Consider the following 23,696-nt stretch of genomic DNA (forward strand, 5'->3'; position numbering starts at 1 on the left):
AAGACTTCGGCAGGAAACACTGGGGAGGAAGTGATTAATCACACTGCACGTTTACAGATGCTGACCTGCATGCCATTCACTTACAATGGGAGATTAACACAGCGACGGTGTTTATTAATGAAAGGGAATGAATAGTATTTACTGCATATGGTGAGAAACAAGGAATGTAGAAACATAAAAAGAATGTAGAGTATGAAATGAACCCAGATAACAGGTTGGCACAAAAAAAGGCATGTTGCCTGTTGCCTGTTGCCAGGGAAACAACACTCCCAGGGACTCAGCGCTATTTTCAAAGACCTAAGATTCTACCAAGGAGCCTGGCCGGCGTGGCTCAGCAGTTGAGCATTGACCTAGGATCCAGGAGATTGGGGTTCAATTCCCAGTGAGGGCACCTGCCCGGGTTGCGGGCTCGATCCCCAGAGGGGGGCGTGCAGGAGGCAGCCGATCAGTGACTCTCATCATTGATGCTTCTATCTCTCTCTCTCCAATCAATAAAGACATATTAAAAAAAAAAAGATTCTACCAATGAGATCTCTGAACCAACAAAGATTATGTTCACAAATAGGGGACACGATTGATTTCTGAGCAGGAATACAAACAGGGGGAATACCGGGAGAGGTGCCCGTTGGGGCACCTTTAGAAATCGGCAGGTGGCAATGCAGGCAGCTACAATACGGACCCTGGCAAATGCTTCATCCAGACGGGCATGGTAGAGTGCGCGATTTAACCGGGGGGCAATGAAGCAAGGTGGGAAAATGTTAACTGCAGTCAACTCTGCTTCGGATAACAGTTTTTAAGATGTTCAGAACTGAAAAATACTCAAAGTAGAGGCCAGGAAGATACCTCCTGCAATAAAGAGAAACTCAGCAGAGTAAGGTTGCGAAGTGTCGGAAAAGGGAGATGGTCATATGCTCCCCAAGGCAGAGGCTGCTCACCTGGGAGACACCCTCTGAAGGAGATGGGAACCACAAAACAAATTTTGAGCCCGGCTGGGCGTGTCGACCTAGGATCCAGGCGATCGGGGTTCGATTCCTGATCAGGGCACATGCCGGGGTTGTGGGCTCGATCCCCAGTAGGGGGCGTCAGGAGCAAGGGGATCAATGACTCTTTTCATTGATATTTCTATCTCTCTCTCCCTCTCCCTTTCTCTCTCTGAAATCAATAAAAAAGAATTTAAGGTGAATTTTCCTTGTGTTTTAAAGTTTCTCCCCCTTTCGGACTAAAGATATTTTACATAATAAAATCATCTAAATTAAGCCTTGTAAGCAATGTCGGTCCAGTGTATGTGAAGCCCTGTAATTCCCATTAAAACTGGATGAGCTGTTTCCTGCGATAGAGCAGACAGCCCCACATGCTAAGGCTCGATAAGTCTTTCAAGCTCTCTGAGTCCCAATTCCCTGCGACCCCCTGACATCTACTGAACACACATAAAGAGCTTCGAGCAGTGCCTACACACGGAAAGATTTGAATAAGTTGGTCCTGTTACTGTTATCTGTATAAAAAAATCCGTTCGCCATGAAATTGCCTTCCATTCCATATTTCCCTTATACTCAAAGGTATACAAGTAAGAGAAAGGGTAACATAATAGATACTCGACATCTCCCTTCTGAGGGTAAATAGTGGGAACCCCTCGCGCAGGGCTGTGCGCCAGCACTTTCTGCGAGTACAGGGATGTTCTGCGACTGAACTGCCCACTGCAGTAGCCACGAGCCACGCTGAGCTCCTACACTGTGGCCCACTGGGCCGAAGAACCGAATTTTACAGGGAAGTTAGTTTTAATTAAGCAGCCACGTGTGCCTAGTGACAACGGCACTGGATGCTGGAGAAGGCGATACCCGGGCGTGATTCTCCGATAAATGTCCTTCTCATGTGGAGCAGCCTGCGGCCCAGAGCCCAGGCTTCGCAGGCAAACTGGCTGCCACCTGTCCACCCGTGATTTTCAGGGGGTCGCCCTCTCCTGCCGTTTCCTCAGCTATGATGAGAGTGCCCACCTCAGAAAGTGCTCTTGAGGGTGAGTGTTTATGAAAACAAAGGGCCTGGCATTCATTCCTATTTTCGGTCAACAGATACGACTTTCTGCATACCTGCAATGTGCCAGGCACGGCTGGCAGGTGGTAGGTGAAGAAATGGCTGAGACCAGGCCCCTGCTCTCCAGATCACAGGGAAGTGACAGGAGGGAGGAGGAGAGAGCAGAAAGTGACGGCAGTGGATGCTACTTTATTTTCTACGGTGGCCAGAGCAGGCTTCTCACAAGAAAAGTCCTTGGAGCAAAGCCTGAGGGGCGTGCATGAGTCCTGGGGCTCTCTGCGAGAGGAAAATACAAACCAAGGGAAAGAGCCAGCACTCAGGTCCTAGTGCAAGGCTTCAGGTTCACTGTGAATGATGGGAAACCTTTCTGACATGAGGAGGGACTTGATCAACTGATGTTAAGTCATTCTGGCTGGAGAATGGACTGTAGGAAGCAGAGACCTGTTGCAAAGCCCCTGCAGGGCCAGGTGCCAAATGATGGATGACAGAGGCCAGGGACGAGCTGGGAGGCAGGCCGAGCCTGGGCACAGGGAGACGGAGAGCCGACACGGTTTGCTGTGTGAATATACAGAACTGTTAGGATATCACTCTGCAAACATCCTGAGTTCTCCTTTCGGAGGCTCTGCAGTTCAATTTGAGACATTCTGGCAAACACTTAAGTGGTGTAATCTGCAATTCATTGTCCAGTCCAAGACAAAGGGCGAGAGAGGAGAGGCACCTGCTCACCCCAGTGCAGATCCCTGGCCTGCAGCTCACCGCAGTTATGATGATGATGCATCATTTCAGAGGGAAACACACACACGCGACCTAATGCTAGTGAGGGGCTTAGATGAGATTAGATGTTGCTCTGCCTAAATGGATCCATGATGATTCAGTGAACTAGTAACACCATCAGAAAATTGGGATGAAGATTAAGTGGCATCAACTTGCTCATGGACCTCAGACCATATCCACTCCTTCATGTGTAAGATATGCTCCCCAGCAGTTAGGGAAGTCACTGAACCTCTCTTGCCTCAACTTCCTCTTCTCTAAAATGGAGTCACTTTACCTACCTGACAGGGCGCTTCTGGATTATGAGATGAAAAGTGTTTAGAACCAATGATGCCCGGCACATTGTGAAAGGGTTTATTATTTTTATTACAAGTGGTTTAAGCAAGGAGGAGTCTTATGCATGCTTTCCCAACCAAACCAGAAATTGGTCGCTAAATGCTAAGCAAATTTTGCTGTGAGTTTCAACACTAAAAACAGAAACAATTTCTTCAATTTCCCCCCGGCTAGCATAGGGCTAACAATCACGGCCTTCACCACCCAGAGAAGCCTACTCAGAATCACACTGCAAACGGGCAGTCACAGAACACGGTGTCTCCAGGTGTCATCTGCACGTGTGTACTGCTTGTACTACGGTAACAAGCCTGGCACACAGTAAGTCCTCATCGGCGACAGTGGTAACAGTGCCATTGCCATCACCACCACCATTTTCACACCTGATTTTTGCCTTCTAGCATCTTTTTATCATCTTTCTAAAGTTATGAGGTGTGACTACACAGTTCTATGAGTGATTTCCTATTGTGACTTGTGGAGTGAGTTTAATTTATTCAGCTAGGATTTCCTGAGACCTTACCACATGCTATTTCCCCATGAGGTACCAGGGATGTAAGAGTCCAATGTGGACACAGACCTGCCCTCTAGGAATCCTAACATTTCATTGCCTTTTATTTGGATCCTAGAATTACTTAGTGACCTGACAAAAGCATCCAGTATGCAGGACTGTGCAAACTGGAAAGCAAACCACTTGTGTTCCGGTTGTGAGCAGCAACAGCCACTAGGAGACTGTGCTCAACATGGACATCAAGATCGAGGCCTCCCTCCTGCTCTCCTCAGGAGTAGAAACATGTAGAATCTGGGGGCTGAAATGGACCTTAGAGAAGACTGAGAAATCTGCTACTTAAAAGAAGGGTATTACCCAGAAATAAAAATAATTGCTTAGTTTTATAAACTTATTTCTCCCCCAATTATATGTCATAGACTCTAAACTAGAAGGATCCACGGGGACATGAGCCTAACATTGGTTACAACTCGGGTTGCACATGGGAAGGGCTGGCAGAGCTTCTAAAAGGGTACAGGTGCCTGACGGCCCCGCACTCAGACAGACACCTTGCTGACCGGCTATTCGGGGCCCGAACTCGCCTGTGCAGCCGGCTACTTTTCTGTGGTGACCGGTCAGCAAGGGGTTTAAAATTACTTAAATTAATGTTAAGTGCAGACACAAGTTATCTCGTGACCTGTCAGCAACGTTCGGACACGGAAACATGTATATGCGTGACCGGTCAGCAGGTTAAGATACTGTAGGTCCAGGCTGAAGCTTTTTTGTTTTTATTTTTAAATAAATAAAAAGCCACCCCGAGCCAGTTGCTTCTAATATTAGGCAATATCAATAAAATAGCACTGATTTAATCACGTGACTACTTCTATGTCAGAAATTAGCACAAATGCTACCTTAGTTTATCTTCATCATGTGCAAAGTATCACCACTCCCATTTTTTCAGATGGCTTGCCTAGGGTCACAGAACCAGTAAAGGTAGGAGCTGGGATTTAAACTTGTATCACCTGGCTCCAAAATCTTGAGCTCTTTTCTCTACACGTCTATTAAAAACAAGACAACAGGCTCTAAATGGAGTCACTTATGCCAAGCCCCATGTCACCAAATCCAGATTTTAATAATTTAATGAGTTTTGGCCTCTCCCAGGAAAGGAATCTTAAACCAGTCAATCTGGATTACCTGGTCAGCACCAGTGAGATCATCTGCCTGAGAGACACCTGCTGTCCTCTAAAGGAAGGTGACCTGACACAACCACTCCAGTTTTTACCAGTAAAACTTCCTCTCTCTGCCTATAAAAGTCTCCCATTGTGTCCAGCTCCTTGGAGCTCCTTTCTGTCTGCTAGATGGGATGCTGCCCAATTCACAAATCACTGAATAAAGTCAGTAAGATCTTTAAATTTTACTAAGTTGAATTTTGTTTTTCCACACATTATAAGGTCATTCTTTGCATAAAATCGGAGCCAAAGGGGTTACCCTAAAGGTGATCTAGTTCAAACCATCCATTTTTTTAAATAAAGAAATGAGTGTCAAGGCAGGAGTCATAAGCTGGTTGGAGGCATAGAGCAGGTAAGGGCCGAGTGTGAACTAGAGTCTAGCTCCTGACAACCCCAATACATACTGTCTCTCAAAATCATAACATAAGTTCTCCACTCCCATAAAGTATTGCCAAATCTACTCCTGAAACAGAGTATTCTGACTCAACCCAAAAGTATATTTTAAAGAATGACCCACCTGCTAATTGGTGTGAATTATACAGAGGGACTTCATAGAAAACAACCCCTTTCTTTTAAAAAGTAAAAAAACCTTTACTGGACCAGTTCTATATCTTTTGTAAATTAAAAAAAATACCCTATATTTAAAAAATAGTAATCACCTTCTAGCGTGATTTTCCAAATACCTCAGAAAAAAGTCTAGATTCACACTGGTGTCCCATCTGAATGCAAATGCCATGTTAAGATAAAAATATAAGAAATAAGCAGCATTCTCCTGACTGGCCAGCAGAGGGAGACGGAGGGAAGGACGGGCCTGGGGAGCCTGAAGCCAGGCGCAGAAGGCAGGTGCAGCCCCTTAGAGAGCTCGCCTGATGGCCCAGTGGGCAGGGGCGGCTCACAGAGAAGAGATTTATAAACAAATCAGTGATGGACCCAGGTGCCAGGGCATATGGAGGGACAGTCCCAGCAACTCCAAGCCTGACGCAGGAAACTCCCTGACCCCAGAAATTAGCAAACGATATTCCCACCTCTGCTTGGTTTCCATGTTGGGAGGGGAAGAGAGATGAAAAATACTAAAAACCAAAAGGTACCCGATCTTGAAAAGAACCAAAACCAAAAATGGGTCTGTGAGATTGAAAGTGAAAACAATACACATTTAGCCAGTTATGCCCCAAAGTAGAAAAAGATAGCTTTTCAATGCACTGAAAGGCTCATCCTCAAGTCTGAATTCCGGAGAATCATAAGCAGTGTGGATTCATGAGATTATCAATCTGCTTACTTGGAGTTAAGACAGAAATGAGGCTCATTAGAAAGAATCTCACCTGATATCTAGACATCTTCTCAACTGGCTGCCTTCAGAACTCAGAAACTGAAATTATAGGCTGCTTCAATCATCAAACATTGTTTTTTCTTTGGTTTTTATAGAGATGCCTCTTGTTAAATACCTGATTTCTTGGACCATAGGCCTAACTTTGGGAGCCACCTGCATCATGGATTTCTGAGATGAGACAAATGTTTAATTGAACTGCCCTATTCTCAAAACAGACTGGTTTCCAAAACTGACATATAATAGTAATGTCTCAATTGACACAAATATTGAGCAGACTATGAATTCACACACAGCAAACGTTACTAATCCATATACCTCCTCCAAGGGGACAAGAGGAACCCGATGAAGGCAATGCCACCTTGGCACCAAATGATTTAAAAATGTTTCATTTGATCTATAATGTTTTCAGAGAGAAAAATCCTGATCCAAAGGGGGCAAATGAGAACCAAAGTGAAGAAATAAAAGTTAGTACTATAGTCAAACTGCTAAATCGTGGAAGTCCAGTAGGATGAAGCATCAGGCAACAATTCTATTCTTGTTCTCACTAGCCTGGGAACATAAACATTTCCAACCTTTCTAGACCTGCATCAATGCCTATATGGATATGCAGATATCTATATCTATATCTATATCTATATCAATATATATCCAGATAACCGTCTGATTTACCCCCTGAAGCACTAAAGATAAGATGCTCATGCATTCAGACCACTGGTCACCTAGAGGATGACCATTTTGCACCAGTCCAGTGGCTATTACTGAAGGGCTGATTCTTCTAAAGAATTTACTTTTTATTATAAGAACCCTCAGCTTTCACTTCTTCTTTGGAAAATTATGGCTCTTGCTTAGCTGTGTTTCCAGTTTGCAAACCCTAGGACCTTTGAATAATTCTTTATCATTTATTTATTGAAAGAATCAGTGACGTGGCCATTTACGTTCTCATTTAACTAAGCTTCTGTGTTTGTTGCCTCATCAAACCTACTCAGTCACACTCCACCATACAGGACAGATGACCAAAATGTCATTCAAATGACTGATGTGTGGCAGAAACAGATACACTTGTATGCTTTCTAGAAAGATTAATGGTAGCTGCCGCTAGCCTGTGTACAAACTTCCTGCCCCATATGCAAATAAACACAAGGCATTTGGTGTATTTTAAAGAGGTGCTGATATTACAGTGATCTTAAATTACTCAGGTCCCGGAATAACCTATGTAGATGTTGACTAATGTGGCAATATATTCTGGACCTTTCCATATTAATTTCATGTGATCAAATGTAATGGCATTAACAAAAAAAAGGTCTCAGAAATTAAGAACAGAGAATGCAAACATAGTTGAAAACAAGAGGTATATTTCAATAACCAATTGTTTGCTAGTCTGGGCACATTCACATGATTCCAGTAAACACTGTCAGTTGGTAGACTGTAATGAAGCTTTATTTTTTGGTTCTCTTAAAAGTGAATCTAATAGCAGGAAAACTAAACTGACAAAAGTAACGAAGGAGCAAATGAATTAGGTAGGAGAGCGGAGTGGCCTGTGACTGTCGAATGAGCAGCGGCTGAATCAGAGCCCCTGACGAACTAAAATGTTTCAAGTCGCCGACAACAGGAATCAGCAGCCATGCCCAGCGCCGTCCAGAGTGAAGTAAGGCAGAGCCCCGGGCCGCACACCGGGGCGAACTCCTCAGCCACATGGCGGCTGGCACCTGCCTACGCGGGGATGTGGTGAACGGGGGACGAGAGGGTGTGCCAGCATGGGTGCTCTGTGCCAACTGCCAGCTGGTGTCTAAGTGTCAGGTATCGTCATCATCACCCTTACACTCAAGTCACTTCCCGCTACATCCTAGCCACTGTTTAAAAAACAATCATCCATCCAGTCAAGTGATCTACATACAAGAGACTCAAAGTTGTGTCAGTGGAAATAACTTTTTAAAGAATAAAGCCTGCACAATGCCTTTGTAACTGTTCGAGAAAGACTGAGCATTTCGATTCACACAGACAGCTGCTCTGAATTCTGGGTCTCCTTCCAACACCACCAATCGTTCTGATCACAGAAGGCACAGCGTCACGAGGGCATGAGAGCAGGGTGCTGCGACATGAACGGGCGCCACCATTGCAACGGAACCAAGAGAAATAAGTTCGGTTCCGCACCTCTTCTCAGGGAGTCAAAATATGCCGTGCATGGATCGAGGACACAACCAGTCTCAGACACATTGTGTGATGCGATCAATCAAGACTAGTCACAAATATACTTTCAGAAACAAGGCATTTCAACATCATGGGAAATATGTCTCAGTGTGAGGTCCTGGGAGTTCTGGTGGGGGAAGGGGGGGCATGAAGGCAGGGGAAAGAAGGAAGTCTATTGCCTCCCGCCTCTCTGGAATCCTTAATCACCTCATTAAATTGCGGGTATGCTGAGGTGTGTTTTTAATACAATTGGTGGAGCTTTTGTTCCTGACAAGTATAAACAATCACTCATTCATTCATTCATTCATTCATTCATTCATTCATTCACTCATTCATTACCTATTTATTCATGAGCACCTAGCAGGAGTCAGGTATTGTGTTCAATGCTGGGGATACAGCTCAACATGCAGACATGGGCCCTGGCTTTATGGATCTTACATTCTAGTAAAAAAGAGCAGCAAAAAAGTAAATATACAAATGAAGGACTGGTGATAATCATGATAAAGCTTATGAAGAAATGGGGTACTGCAGTAGAGATTACACGGAGGTGCTGGGGGGCTACTTTAGATAAGTGACCAGTGAAGCTCTCTCAGGGGGAAACTTGAATGCGACTGAGCCAGCCAAGGGAAGAGCTGGGAATAAAGCATTCCAAGCAGAGTGACCAGAAGTGCAAAGGCCCTGAGACAGAAATGGGTTGGAGCTCTAAAGGCACTTCAGAGAAGAAGCCAGGTGGCTAAAGAATAGAGAGTAAGGGAGAGGAGTACCGGGTGAGGTCAGAAGGAGCCACATTTTGAATGCACGTTGTGTAGGGCAGGTTCAGGAGAATGAAAGGATAAAGATTTTAAAACCTTAATGGTCATTAAAAGGCACAATCTGATTTACACTTAAGGGTATCACTCTAGCTGCGTATGTGTAACATGATGTATAAACACAACTTTTATTTTAAAGATGCTGGCATTTGAAGAAATCAGAAAGCATTCTGAACGCAATTCCAAATATTTAAATAAAAATAATCTTAAAAAGCAGACATTTAAAAAGCCCCAAACAGCCACCTTAAGACCAGCAAGTTAAACAATGGATTACAAGTTTAAAAAAAATAAAAACCCAAATAAACTGACGTACCTCCCCGCTGCACCAGCAACGTGACCTCACTCCCCTTCGGACACTCGATCAGCATGTCCACGACCTGGTTGTGCGTCAGGGCCTGCACACTCCTCTTGTTTACTTCCACGATCAGGTCCCCCTCTTTCAGGCCTCGGCACCTGGGGCTGTCCACAATCTGTTTCACTCTCTGGCCGCCCCCTCCAGGACTGTCTGCGATAGTGAAACCGAAGCCCACTGGTCCTTTGACTATATGAACAGTTATGAGTTCGGGCTGAGTGGCTATGGAAGAAGCCAGAGAGACAGTGTCATTGGGGTAACCATGGGAACCGTTTGAAGCCACGTCGGCTGGGCTGCTCGGCCTGGCGTCCTTCATGCCATTGACTTTGCCTGTTTTACTGCTGTGACTAGCTGGCGAATCATAGGTCTCTTGCCCATTCACAATAATTGGTTCTTTATCCAAAATGGCCACCGAGGTCACTAAACTCGTATTGGGGTCATCTGGGTCGAAAGGCAATGGATAACCTCGGCAGAGTTCAAGGTCCACGCTGGCACCAATGGGGATGGACTGGAAGATCTTCACAACTTGTGCATGTGTGTGTCCCAAAACACAGGTGTCGTTCACACTGACAATTACATCTCCTGCAAAGGTAAGGGTTTGGGGTTAAAAAAAACACACAGAAAATGTACCTCGATATTATAATATAAACGCCTACCAATAGGAAGCTGAACTGAAACTGGATTCAGGGGTGGCACCATAGGACACAAAGAGACTACTTCTACTATTTATTTTAATGGCTAGTAAGGCAATTCTTTTAGCATCTGGTGTCTTCCCTGCTAGTGAGAATACATGATCATTGAAAGAACACTGAAACTTTTTCTAAAATAAATTCTCACTGCAGAAATCCAAGTTCAGAATTCATTTATTCAAACAAATCTGCAATTATAGTAAATTACTGCTTTACTCTGCTCAGTAGCACCCCAAGAGCTCCCCAAAGTTAAAATGGCCTCAAAGGTTTTCATCTCTACCAGGGAATGCATTTATGCAGTGGGAGAACCTTGCTCACTGGTGAAGTTTTAAAAGGAGATTTATAAGCTCATGAAATCATGCTGCTGTTTGGTCTCGCTTGGGGGCTGGGTAGACTGGCCGTGGTCTCTACCTGTTTCCATCTTGCCGTCCAATGCAGCGGGACCATCTAGGACCAAGCTCTTGATCTGCAGAAACTCGTCAGGTTCATCGCCTCCAACGACCGTGAAGCCAAAGCCGCGGCTGCTCTTCCGCAGCTTCGTGTGAATGAACTTGCCTTTCAGTTCAGAAGGGTTTCGTGTGAAAAAGGGTTTGCCTAGATTAAAACAAGAAGGTATAAGGAATGTCACGATGAGCGAAAAGGTGAATAAAATAAGAAATGGTACAACGTATAGATAATTCTCCAAGCTCCTGTGCTAGGGCATTTGGGGACACAGGGGTCTTAAGAAAGTCCTCTCTTGCTTTCAGTAGTCAGGGTGAGCCTAGGCCCCCCTGTTAAAGAAGGGGGGACATGGTACATGCAGCAGGTCAGCATGAAGATCCAAAAGGAAACCCAAGGGAAGGATGAAAGAGGTGTCTGTCATTTGACACACACCCGGGGTTTAGGTCCCTGAGCTTGGACAGTGATTGAGCTGCCACAAGGTCCCTCAGAGGAGGTGGGGTGGGACTTAGCTTTCTGTCTACTGTTTTGTTATAGTTTATATTTTGCATTACAGCTTCCAATGTGCTGCCTCGGGCTTCGCTGCCACTTGTAAAACCAATTCATCAAAATCTTCAGGTATTAATCAAACAAATCTCATTCCGAAAATACAGAGATAATACTAAAAAACACACTATGGTCGCAAAGAATAATTTGATAAATATGTACCATCACCGCTATTAAAATGAAGAGAGTTATAATTTTACTTTGATTTGAATTCTAAATTCAACTGATTCTTCCTGTTAATTTGCATTTTTAACAATTTGTTAAATAGTCTGGACATGTCCACTGCTAAAATTTACTGTTTAAAAAAGTTTAGGGGTGGGAGATATAACTCAGTGGTAAAGCGCATGGTTTGCATGTATGAGGCCCCAGGTTCGATCGCCAGCATAAAAAAAATAAAAAAATTTAGAAGTAGCTTGGAATATTAAAAAAAAACCAAAATTCAAAAACCTACACTAAGTGAAACAGTTACTAAAAAGAGTCATATAGCTCCAAATTCAGTTGCCTTATTTAAAATAAATTAGTAGACAGATATATAGCTAAATAACTTCCAAACACGCTACCTAAGGTTTTACTGAATTTTCTTGATAACATTCATAGATAACATCTTGTACAGAATCCCAAAGTTTTGTGTTTTGTTAGTTGGGCATTTCACTGTAATTTAGAAACTTACTGAAATTTCTCTGGTCATCCCAAATAGTGGAAATAATTCAATGCTCAGACTTTTTCAACTCTCCTAATTACACTTCCTGTCTCTGGTCCTTGCTATATCTTCCCCATGTGCCCTATTTCTTTTCTATCAAAAATGTTATTTGAGCCCTCACCGGTTTGGCTCAGTGGTTAAAGCGACAGCCTGTGGACTGAAGTGTCGTAGATTTGATTCCAGCCAAGGGCACAGACCTCGGTGGCAGGCTTAATCCCTGGCCCCGGTGGGGGCGCGTGTGGGAGGCAACCAATCCACGTGTCTCTCTCACATCGATGTTTCTCTCTCTCTGTCTCCAACCCCCTTCAATCTCGCGAAAAAGAAAAAAAAAGAAAAAATCAATGGGAAAAAATATCCTCAGGTGAAGATTAACAAAACAAAATAATAAAAACAACAGAAGAAATGTCTCTGTAACCCCTGCACTAGAGGAGAGCCTGGCACCCAGGAAGGAAGGTTATTTTTGGTTCACTGTATCTAAAAGGCCTTTTTGAAAAGGTCTCTGGACACACATGCAATTTCTAACTGCATATTCAAAAGTTCCTGACTCTTAAAAAGGCTCTTTTAAATTGCCCCGATCACAGGTGTGCTCACCAACCTCCTCCTCTCTAGAGCAGTCCCCCGGTTGGTTGGAAGCTTGACAGGTGCCAGCCCTGTCACCATGGCTAAAGGAAGGGAAGGCACAGCGGGACTCCCAGTGCAAGGCCGTCTGCCAAAGCACCAGGTGGTGGAAGAGAATGACCTGGGTAGCTTCTGGAATGGACTCATTTTTAGGGCCTGCCCTAGACCCACTGCACCAGGGCCTTCTGGGTTTGGCTCCAAATGTGCTTCTGAACACCCTTAGGTGCCTGCTGCCCTGTCAGGCTGGTCCCGCTCTCGCGCTGCCGTGTAAGGGCCCCCGCCCACTGCTGCCCGATTCGCCTGTGACGGGCCAGCAGAGGGTGGTGGGAGTCAGGAGCGGTCCCCAGGGAGAGTGCAGTGCGCGCTCCCAAATCCCCAAGCAATGCGGGACCCAAGAGTCACGGGAGAACAGGGAATGGAAAGAGGCCCAGAAGGGAGGAGGAGGGGCCTAAGATGAGGCCCCTGGCACGGGTCAATGCCCTGGGCCCTCCGCAGCCGGGCACGAAGTGCTTGGCCCTCAGCGCCTGAACCTTTAGAGCTTTAATTTACTTAATTTCAGGACAATTCCTTAAGGAAGCCAGATGCTTGTTGTGCATGGATGTGTGCATGCGTGCACGCATGTTTACATATGTATATTCTTTCACTCACAGTGAATTTCAGCAGACACCAGATATCAGAGGAGGGCTGCCTGTGTGGAGGACCCTACAGCGAGTAGTCCAAAGAGGAAACAATTGTTAAATAGCTGAACAAAAACACTAATTATAAAGTGTTAAATTCTGCAGGTGAGAAGAGTAAGATGGAAAGAGTGGGTGTAACAGGGGAATTTAGCAATAACCTGAGATGAGTAGACGCTGACAAAGCAAACACTGGCAGGAAAAGACAGCTGCAGAGGGAACAGCATATGCAAAGGCTCTCACATGGTCCAAATTTCGCTGGTTTAAGGAACTGAAAAGAGGTTCAGGGAATGTAAAAGTCAGTGTAGCTGACTTACCAGGAGAGGGGGAAACACCACAACACGAGGCTGCTGAAGGAATCTTATATTTAAAAATATGAAGGAGCCCGGCTGGGGTGGCTCAGCGGTTGAGCGTCGACCTATGATCCAGGAGGTAACTGTTCGATTCCTGGTCAGGGCACATGCCCGGGGTGCGGGCTCGATCCCCAGTGGGGGGCAAGCAGGAGGCAGCCGATCAGTGACTCTCTCATCATTGACGTTTCTCTCTCTCCCTCTCCCTTCCTCTCTCAGAAATCAATAAAGATATATTTAAAAATAATATTAAATAAATAATAAATACTATGAAGGAGGCACAACAGTGCTGATATCAATTAACGTTATTACCTACTTGCTATCTTTATTAAAGTCATTATCATTCTAAAACGTACATCTGGGGCAGTAGAAATTATTTTACATAAATTGATATTAGTACTAATCTCATGACAATATCAGCGAGCAGGGAAACAATTTCTTTGTTATGAAAATTATAATGGAGGAATCAAAATTATAGAAAATAATTATCCTACTTACCTGTTTATATCTTTTAAAAATGTTCTTTACCACAAACATCCTCCAACTCTATCAAATATGATACCTGTTCTATTTTTCTTATTTAAAAGAAAAAAACTAAACAAACAAACCCGAAAACCTTTTCTGTCATTTAAGAGTAATGAGGCCTGAAAATAGCAAGATTCTGGAGCTTTCAATTTTCAAAAATGAACCTCTCTAGGAGGCTCAAACTTTCTGTGAATGCAAATAAGTGAGACCAAATGAAACGTTGTAAAACGTGCATAAATACCAAAATCGCAGCAAGAATCAGAGATGAGAATTTAAAACAATGATGTCAAACCATTTTACAGTTACAGAAAAATTTTAGTTGAAACCAAGTATGTTGACTAGAATCTTGAAATACTGGATGCCTAGTTTTCAAGTTACCTAATATGATTGTTAAATATTTGTGGTCTCTAAATCAGTGGTTCACAGCCCTGTGATGGTTTTCCCCCACAAAAGGGGTGGGGGAGTGGGGGGGTGGGGGTAGGGTGCCACTGGCATCTAGTGGGTGAGGCCAGGAAAGCTGCTAACATCCTACAATGCACAGGACACTCCCCACAGCCCAGAATTATCTTGCCCCAAATGTCAACTGTGCTGAGGTTGAGGAATCCTGGTTTAATTGATCCTCAGTAACAAGTAGTCATTACTTTTAGTGCATTACAAGTAGCCGAAGGAATTTATACAGAAAAGTTTCTAATCTTTTTTGAAAATTCTGATTATTGACACATTTAGAATTTCAATCATTATGGTTTTTACTATCAAAAGAATGAGTAGGGAGTTACAATATTCCACTTTTTTAAAAATATATCTTCATTGATTTCAGAGAGAGGAAGAGAGAGAGAGACAGAAACATCAAAGACGAAAGTGTCATTGATCGGCTGCCTCCTGCACGCCCCCCACTGGGGATGGAGCCCGCAACCCGGGCCTGGGCCCTGACCGGGAATCCAACCTCGATCTCCTGGCTCCTAGGTCAACGCTCAACCGCTGAACCACGCCTGGCCAGGCACAAGATTCCACTTCTTAAAGTACCTTTAAAAAACCAGGTTTTTGAGCGAAAACAACGATGTAATTATAAAAACCCTTTACCCTGAAGGGGAGCGTCTCTGGGCGGCTCCGGATTGCTTGGGGGGTGGCTGGGAACAACAGGAGGCACGAGCGAGGGCCGGTCTTCTGTCCATTCTGCAAGAAAGGGAATAAAGAGCTCGCTTAGGATTCACCACCTTCTTAAATACAAAACTGCCCCAATAAAATCAGGGGCCGAAACTTAAAAAAAAAAAGGTATTTGATCTCACTGTCTGTTAATAGTATCAAGATACCTCCCTCTGTCTCCCTCTTTCCCAAGACCTTTGCTGATAGAAATACTGTGATGTAACCAATAAATCTCCAGTTCTCTTTGGCTGGAGAGTCCAAAGTGAGACCAAGTAAAAAACATCAGGAAGATGCAGAGTCAACTAAAGCCAGCCCAGTGGGGAGACACATTTCCAATGCCACGGAGCCAGGCGGGGCTGCTAAGCCCGCTGTCCCAGGCAGTGAAGGGCAACTTCAGCAGCTGGCGAGGGCGCTGTCTCCTATCATCTCTGAGCTGCAAACGGGCCCCGTTACCGCTACTCCTGAGTCCTAACTGGAGTCCTTTTCCCAGTGGAGGCCCAGAAATAGCTCAGTGAGTGACCCTTGACATTCACCCTAGTTCCTTCCCAGCTCAGCTCACACAGTCCAGTGCACACTCCACCCCCAAAGTCCACTAGCACTGCCAAGTTTTACCAGCTCAGGGAAAAAGTTAAAATACATTGTTTTTAAAGAGAAAAGAAATTCAGGCAGAAAGGAGAACTTTTCAGTAGGGGAACTCCCTCTCCCTCTCTAAAATACAGTCTATGGCAGTGGTTGGCAAATTGGGGCCAAAAGGCCAAATTGGGCCCAATGCCTGTTTTTATACAACTTGTGAGCCAAAAATGGCTTTTACACTTTTAAATGGTTGAAAACAAATAGAAAGAGTATTTCATGACATATGAAAATCCTGTGAAGCTTAGATTTCAGTCCCTATATAACGCTGTACTGGGTGGAACACGGGCACGCCCACTTGCCGCACACCGTCTACAGCGGCCTTCACACAGCTCTAGCCGGTGAGTGCAGTTGTGGTAGAGACTGTTATGAACACAGAGCCCACGGAATTTCCGATACGCCTATTTTCAGAACAAGTTTGCCAGCTTCCACTCTATGGTCTACGTTTACTATATACAGTGTTATAACAAGAGAAGTGTTCTATTTGACATTTACCTATTTGATATTCACATGTTATGTTGAGGGTGTATTAAGCCTATTATTTCAAGGGTGCAATGAAAACTGGGAAAAGCCTAAGCATCTATGAATAAGCAGACGGCTAAATGAAGTGGAGACATTCATAAAATAGAATATAATGCAGCCTTTAATAATTACAAGATAAATCGGTATTAACCAGCTTTGAAATATGTGCAAGAAATATACTTAAGTGAGAAAAACAGATCACAAAACTTAAATTTATACATGTATGTGTTATAATCTTACTTCTGTTAAAATATGCATATTTGTACAGCCCTAGAAAATTCTAGTGTTTATTGCTGAGAATGGGCTGGGAGCGAGCAGGGGAGAATTTAATATCCTACATTCCTGCCTTGTTCATATTTTTCCAACAAGCATGAATTAACTTGTAATTTTAAAAAAGCTCTAAAATCACCAGCTCCAGTCTAAAGGCAGCTCCTTCCTAAGTTGAAGTAGAGATTTGGTGCCTTTGAATGGGCCTCCTCCTGGAGCTGCCTGGGTTCCAGGGCCTGCAGGGAACTCCAGCAGCTCTGCACTGCTCCCGGGACATCAAGTCCTCAGGACGGCAGGACGTGATCACCAGACCAGTTCTGGCCACACGGGGGTGTCAGCACCCAGCTTCGCCTGCGCTCCCGGCCCACAGATCAAGAGACCAACCTTCTGACGGCTGCTGGGACTGCGGCTGCGGCTGCTGCTCAATCTGCTTCTTCCGTTTCGCTTCTAGAACTGGGTTCTCGTATTGTGTCTTCCTGTTGATGTGGCTGGAGCGGGAGGCAGATAGTGACCAGTTAGGGAATATTCCATACCACAAGCAAAATGCCAAGCGGGCCAAGTCCCGCGATTAGAACTGAGCAAAGCAGTTGGCCATCTTGTGTCAAATGTGCAGTTAGGAAGAGGAAAGAAAATGTTTCCAACACTGAATGCTTACATGTACCACGCAAGCATTGTGCTGCGAGGCTTACATGCATTTTATTTTAAAATCTTCAATAAATGCCAGGAGTTAGGTCTTATTTTCATTTATAGTTTATGGATTAAACTATAATAACTCGCCTAACATAACATAGCTAGCACGCACACACGTACGTACACATACATACATACATATGAATACATAGATTTTTTTTGCCATGGCCTTATTTAGTATCTGCATATGTACACATAAACGTTATATAAATATATAGAAGTATAAATATATTTATATTTTTTCTTTCTTCATCAAAATCACACTTCACGAGAAGTTTGGGAACATATCGATGAATCAAAATTCTTTTTAAAGCCAGGATTTGTTTTTCAAAGGCAGGCTTGTCAAATAGGGTGGATAGACTAATCACCCTTAGTTTCTATGGTAGGACTGCTTATTTATTTCCTAATTCTTGTACGAAATTTCATGCTAAGACAGAGTCTAACATTAACAGGCATTGGATTTGAAAAGACACAGGGAGAGAAAGTGTATAGTAAGAGAACTCGCTGCTCAAACAAAGTCTCTTGATCGAAGCTGTGGTTACTGTTCCTTTTCTCTTAATACACAAGCCTGTTGAGGGAGAAATCAAAATGAGCTCCAAATAGGCAAGAGCTCCACTGTACATGTGCGAGAAAGATGATCTGCTGGGCACACGAAGGAATTTTGTTTAATGAAGGTCAGAGAAATGACTGAGCCTGCCCTTCTGATGCCCCAAATCACCCATCCTTGTTAGGAAAGAGGTGGCAATGTGAGTGATGCCCAAGGACACCTGCTATATTAAACTCGTAATCTTTCACAATAAGATGCTGAGCATTTTATGACCTGGCATTTTTGCATCATATATTCTTATTACCAGGGTTTGATATAAATGACTTCCTTGCTGGCAGCAGGAGGGACAGAGAGCTTCCCAGGTATCTTCATCCTGGCAGGTAGGATTATGATGACAGAACATTCACATGGCATTTGTTTCTTTCAAAGGGTCTTTTACTAGTTATTTCTCAGAGAAATGATATAAAGCATATTTATTCAATGTTTAATCTGTTGGCTTTCTTTTACTTCCTTTGGTGTCATCCTACTAATTGATGGGCTTGATGGGAAGATGAAGTGTAGGTCCACTGCTAGAATACGGTGGACAGTAAAGAAGCCATGAGAGCCCAGCCGTGTGGCGCAGTGGTTGAGCATTGGCCCCTGAACCAAGAGGTCACCGGTTCGATTCCCCGGCAGGGCACATGCCTGGGTTGCGGGCTCCATCCCCAGTAGGGGGCGTGCAGGAGGCAGCGACTGATGTTTCTCTCTCATGGATGTTTCTATCTCTCTGTCTCCCTCCCTTCCTCTCTAAAAAATCGATAAATATATTTTACAAAAAAACGTCATGATGAGGGCTCAAGATTCTTAAAAATGAAAAACAGGAGCCACGTGTATGGTCCTCAGGCAGGAGAGAGGCAAAGAGGCACACAGGATCTTGCAGGTTAGGCTACTTCTCAATTTCCTTCTTTTTATTTTATTTTATTTTTTAAATGTATCTTTATTGATTTCAGAGAGAGGAAGGTAGAGGGAGAGAGAGATAGAAACATCACTGATGAGAGAGAGTCATTCATTGGCTGCCTCCTGCACACCCCCAACTGGGGATCGAGCCCGCAACCTGGGTGGGCATGTGCCCTGCCCGGGAGTCGAACCTCCATCTTCTGGATCCTAGGTAGATGCTCAACTGATGAGCCACGCCCGGCCGGGCTCAATTTCCTTCTTAATCTTGCCAACATTTCACATATTATTAAGACTTATCTGACCCTTTTAGAAAGTCTGAATAAATAATTACTGAGAAGTTCAGACTTGGGCAGGGCAAAACACAGGCAAACAGGTCCTCCTCCTGAAGACAGCCCTTACTCCCTTGGTCTAGTGAATTTTTGCTTTTCTGAGATTCATTTATTCACTCAAATAAGTTACTAAGTACCTGTGCTACACCAGGACTATAGGCCTTGGGAGAGTAGTGGTACACAAAAGACACAGCTTTGGCCCTCATGAATTTAATAATATAATTTGCTGTCTTCAGATTTGCTGAATATTTCCTCATTCATTAAAATAGACATATATTTTCTTTATAAAATTATGTCATAATCATTACTTTATACCGCATAGTGATGGCACACTCTGTTCAGGATAAATATACATGATGGCAGGGGGAACAAGCTAAAGTGGGGATGAGCGGACACTTACTCTACATAGTAGATACCATAGACGGGGTCTTCAATCTTCTCCCAACCGGCAGGCAGTTCTGAAAAACAAAAGAATATTTAGAGCAAGAAGAGCATATTCTTGAACAGCCTCTGGATTTTCAACAAGTTAGGCAAAAAGAGAAACTCATAGAAGTGCCTTAAATCCAATTAAAAGCGTGTATCCTAAAAGAAAATCAAGAATTACTTTTATTTTATGTGTATTTTTCTACTGAAAGAGCAATGAATTACTGGTATTTTGCGAAGCATGTGAAATTTAGTAAGACGCAGTACCAGGTGCCTTCATTCTAATCAACTATTACATTAGGCTTTAATAAAAATATAGTTAAAACTTGCCTTGAATGCCTAGTTCCTATCTTAAATATTTATCGCTTTCTCATTTTATTTCTAGACTACCTTAATACGAAAGCGAAATTGGACAAAAATCTGTTTCCTTTCATGTCCAATCAACAGTGCTGCTTTCCTCTTCCTGGAATAAAATACAACCTGCATCTTATTTTCTTCTTGTTCCTAATTAAAAGCCACTGGCAAATGCCCCCCGAGCTGGGTATCTGCACTGCGCGCACTGTGCCCCGCAGCCCTCCCGCACGGGCCCCGCCTTCCCCAGGGCCTGGCTACGCGCAGAACCCAGGCCCGGCTCCGAGCTCACTCCACTCCGCTTCCTTTAAATGCGGTGGTAAATGCATTGGGGGGTCGACGGGGGTGGGCAAAGTCGGTTTACAAGTTGTTCACATGGAAAAAGACATGCAGGTTACGATTGCAATAGCTTTATTAAGCCAAAAGAGTGTCACAAGCAACTGTAAAGTGACTTTGCCCCTCCCTGACTGCCTTTCTGAACATCCAACTGTGCTCCACTGGGCTGGACCGTGTAAGGTTCCCCGTGGAAGGCCGGACTTAGGAGACTATGAGTTGTGTTACAAGAATCCACTGTGAAAAAGCCACTGCACCAGGTAAGCCAACTTTGCAAAAGAGGGGGCTAGGCTGTGTTTTGTGTCCTTAAACAATTCTTCCAGGCAGAGAACAACTGCTCAACTTAATTTGAAAGGCCCCCGCCCCCCGATACATACACAGATGCACAGTTAAGGCAAGCTCGTGTGATACAGGCCTCCAAAGGGAGTCATTATTCCAAAGTAGCCATTAAGACCAACTTAAATGAAATATTACAAACACTTGAAATATCACTTATTTTGAAATACTAATTTTTTTTTTTTAATTCAAGGAATAACGTGATCACTATTTTCAAATACAGAGTGTTTCATCAGGGCTTACATCTGCCCCCAGGGGCTCCACACTGAAGTGGGGTCCTGCCTGTGCACCACACACACAGGCCAACTGCTTCAAGTTTACATCTTCCTCGGGTCTGGCTGCACATCAAGACACATTCATTTCATGGCTTTTGCTCCATGTTATATGTTTGCAAACAAACAGACAAGGTTTCTCCCTTTTCTTCAAAAATTTTTTTTTTTTTCTAAGCACTTAGGTTTTAAAGAAGTCTTTGCATTTCAGGAGATGTAAGCTACTAAAATGTAAGACAGGTCCAATTTGCAGATGTTGATAAAGCTTGGCATTTTTATACTCAGAGTCTTGTGGACTAATGCAAATCACATGCTGGGGAAATGGTTTCCCTTACAAAGCTGGAAATTAGCATTTAAATGAAAATGAACCAGGAAAATATTTCCAAAGAGGTGGGAAATCAAAGATTAAAAAAATGCAAATTGGGGCACAGTCACATATTTGTTCTGGTATGGGGCAAGATGGGCCAGTGGGAGAGGACCACAACATATTTAACGAGCCAAATCTCTTTTCAAAATCTGCAACCTTAAATATTTGGCCCTATTGTCTTTAGATAAAATATGGAAGACACTAAGAATTTAACTCATTCCATCATTATTTTCTCAAACATTTATTGAGTGCCTACTGTCTGCCTGAGAGTGTGCTTGGCACCAGGACACAAAGATCGTTACAAGTGCACCATCTGAGCGGACAATTCAAACACCGCGTGGTAAGTGTGCTGGTGGAGGGCCGAGAGGGTACAAGGAATGAGGGCCACTTCTGACTTTGTCCCGTCACCCAGTCAACTAAGAGACTGACGTTGGTCAACGAGGACTTCTGGACATTTGCAAATTTAAACACATCTTCTAGGACAGATTAGCAAACTAAAAATTTTCTAGTTTTTCAAGTAAAACTCATTTAAAATAGTAAAGATAGGTTTTGATTTCTCACTTCCAAAGTGGTGATTAATTTAATAATAGGAATTAGTCCCCTACTACTTAAAATAGACATGGGTCATCGATGTTTGTCCTCAAATTTGCCAATTTGGTTCTAAAAAACTGAAACTAGCATAAAATATTGAAGCTCAGAAAAAAGTGGCATTACGTTAATTTTACTAAACGCTCTGAAAAGGCCTGAAGAGCCACATTGCCCCCTTGCTTAACGATTGTCGGGCATAAGACCTGACTGCACGGCCTGTCACCGACAGTCCAGGAGCCAGGACCCACTCGGGCTGCCCAGACCTGGGGTGAACCTGAGCTCCACCGCATCTTAAAGCTGGAGTTGGGCTAGTGACTTCACATCTTGTAAGCAGGTCCTTCTCCTGGATGTACCTCAAAGGCCAACTGCAGATTAAATGACGACGGGAAAACATTTCGCACAGCACCCCGCTGGCACAGGAGGAACAGGACAGATCCGTACGGCCTGCTTGCCGCCTACTCCCGCCTCTGAAAATCTCACATACTAACCGTGACCACGGAGGCAAGTACAGAGCAGTCAGATGCTCTAAGTTCTTTTCAAAGGGATTTGTCAGCACACAGCTTTTAAGTCAGATTCATAATCAGAGATAAATTTCAAAACTGTGGCTTAGTTTTGGTTGGGAGGAGGCCTCATCTCCTCCTCTCTACCTCTCCCAGTTGGTTTCAGTGCATGGATACGCCTATGATTCCAAAAGAAGGTTTGCAAATGCTTTTCAATTCTGGGGAGATGTTATCACAGAGGATGTGATAAATTCTGCAAACCAAAAGTGCATAATGGAGCTACTGACCCGGATCAAACAACAGAGCTCAGAAATGACAACTCTATAATCAAATGATCTGTGTCCAACACCCATGCCAACAAGCCCCGCCTCTCAGAGGCAGATTTCAGAGAGGGTGTCCTTGCCGCATCTGGAGTTGCATTGTTCACCGAAAACCTGACAGATGCTATTGTTTAAGATTAGGACCCTCCTATTAAAAAAATGGGCAATGGCTTGTCAAGAGAATCTGGAGTGAATGCAAAAGAGAACTGTGTGTGCGTGTGCACGTGTGTGTACACCACTCTTTATAGTAGACAGGTTCAGGCAAAAACCAAGAGCCCTATTTCTATTCCACCTACAAGAACGTGTTTGGGCCATTTCTATAGTATACATGCTTCTCTCCTGTCCCATATTAAAGGCAAAGAGTATAAGGGGCCTTTACAGATAAGGAAAGGGAAGCTAAGAGAAGGTGAATGACTTGCTCAAGGTCATCCAGCCAGTATGTGGGGGATTTGAGGCCAGGCAGCCTGATCTGACCCCAGAGACAGTTCCTCCACTTCCAAACCACTGCCCAGCACTGTGGTCATGATGCTGAGAAGGGACACTAGGCAGCCACTGAAACGTCTTTGTTAGAGTCTGTGAAAGCATGGGAAAGTTCCCACAATATCACAGTTACATGGGAAAAAGAAAACAGATTTCTTTTCCCTAAAAATGTCAACATGCAAACTTGCATAGAAGCAAACGGATGTGTGCTTTGTGCTCGGCTGTATTATCTCTACCAGCTACACACAGACAGTGGTCATTCACTAAGTTGGTTGGGCAGCAAGAGTGGTTGGAATAAGGCACTTATTTTACGTCCGGAAAACCTAGTTCTGCCTTTTTCAATTACTTTATCTAATATAACTGGACTGATACATTTAAAAAAATAAAATTAGTTTCAAATTGTTCTATCACACAGGTTGGATCTCAAGTCATTCCTACCACAACAACCACAGGACAACTTATTAATCATGTTTAAAAATAGATCTATAAATGGTTATCGACCATCACTGGCATGTCCATCCATTACAACAGGATACGTTCCAAACATCAAGAAAAACAGAGCTAACTTCAAGTTTATCATAACTTCAGTCGACCATGATTATCTTCGT

General features: G+C 43.7%; 1 protein-coding gene across 5 annotated transcripts in view; it reads right to left on the reverse strand.

Annotated features, from left to right (window-relative positions):
* MAGI1 (membrane associated guanylate kinase, WW and PDZ domain containing 1) overlaps positions 1-23,696 on the reverse strand; it is a 512,183-nt gene that overhangs the window by 54,769 nt on the left and 433,718 nt on the right. For all 5 annotated transcript variants that reach the window (XM_087825096.1, XM_087825095.1, XM_087825094.1 and 2 more), the window contains exons 8-12: positions 19,522-19,579; positions 17,004-17,107; positions 15,138-15,230; positions 10,618-10,800; positions 9,479-10,099 (exon numbers count right to left, since the gene is read on the reverse strand). In XM_087825096.1, coding sequence (XP_087681222.1) covers positions 9,479-10,099; positions 10,618-10,800; positions 15,138-15,230; positions 17,004-17,107; positions 19,522-19,579 — 1,059 coding nt within the window. The remainder of the gene's footprint in view (positions 1-9,478; positions 10,100-10,617; positions 10,801-15,137; positions 15,231-17,003; positions 17,108-19,521; positions 19,580-23,696) is intronic.

The sequence above is a fragment of the Miniopterus natalensis genome, chromosome 15 (assembly GCF_054644295.1).
Source record: "Miniopterus natalensis isolate mMinNat1 chromosome 15, mMinNat1.hap1, whole genome shotgun sequence".
NCBI classification, from domain to species: Eukaryota; Metazoa; Chordata; class Mammalia; order Chiroptera; family Miniopteridae; genus Miniopterus; species Miniopterus natalensis.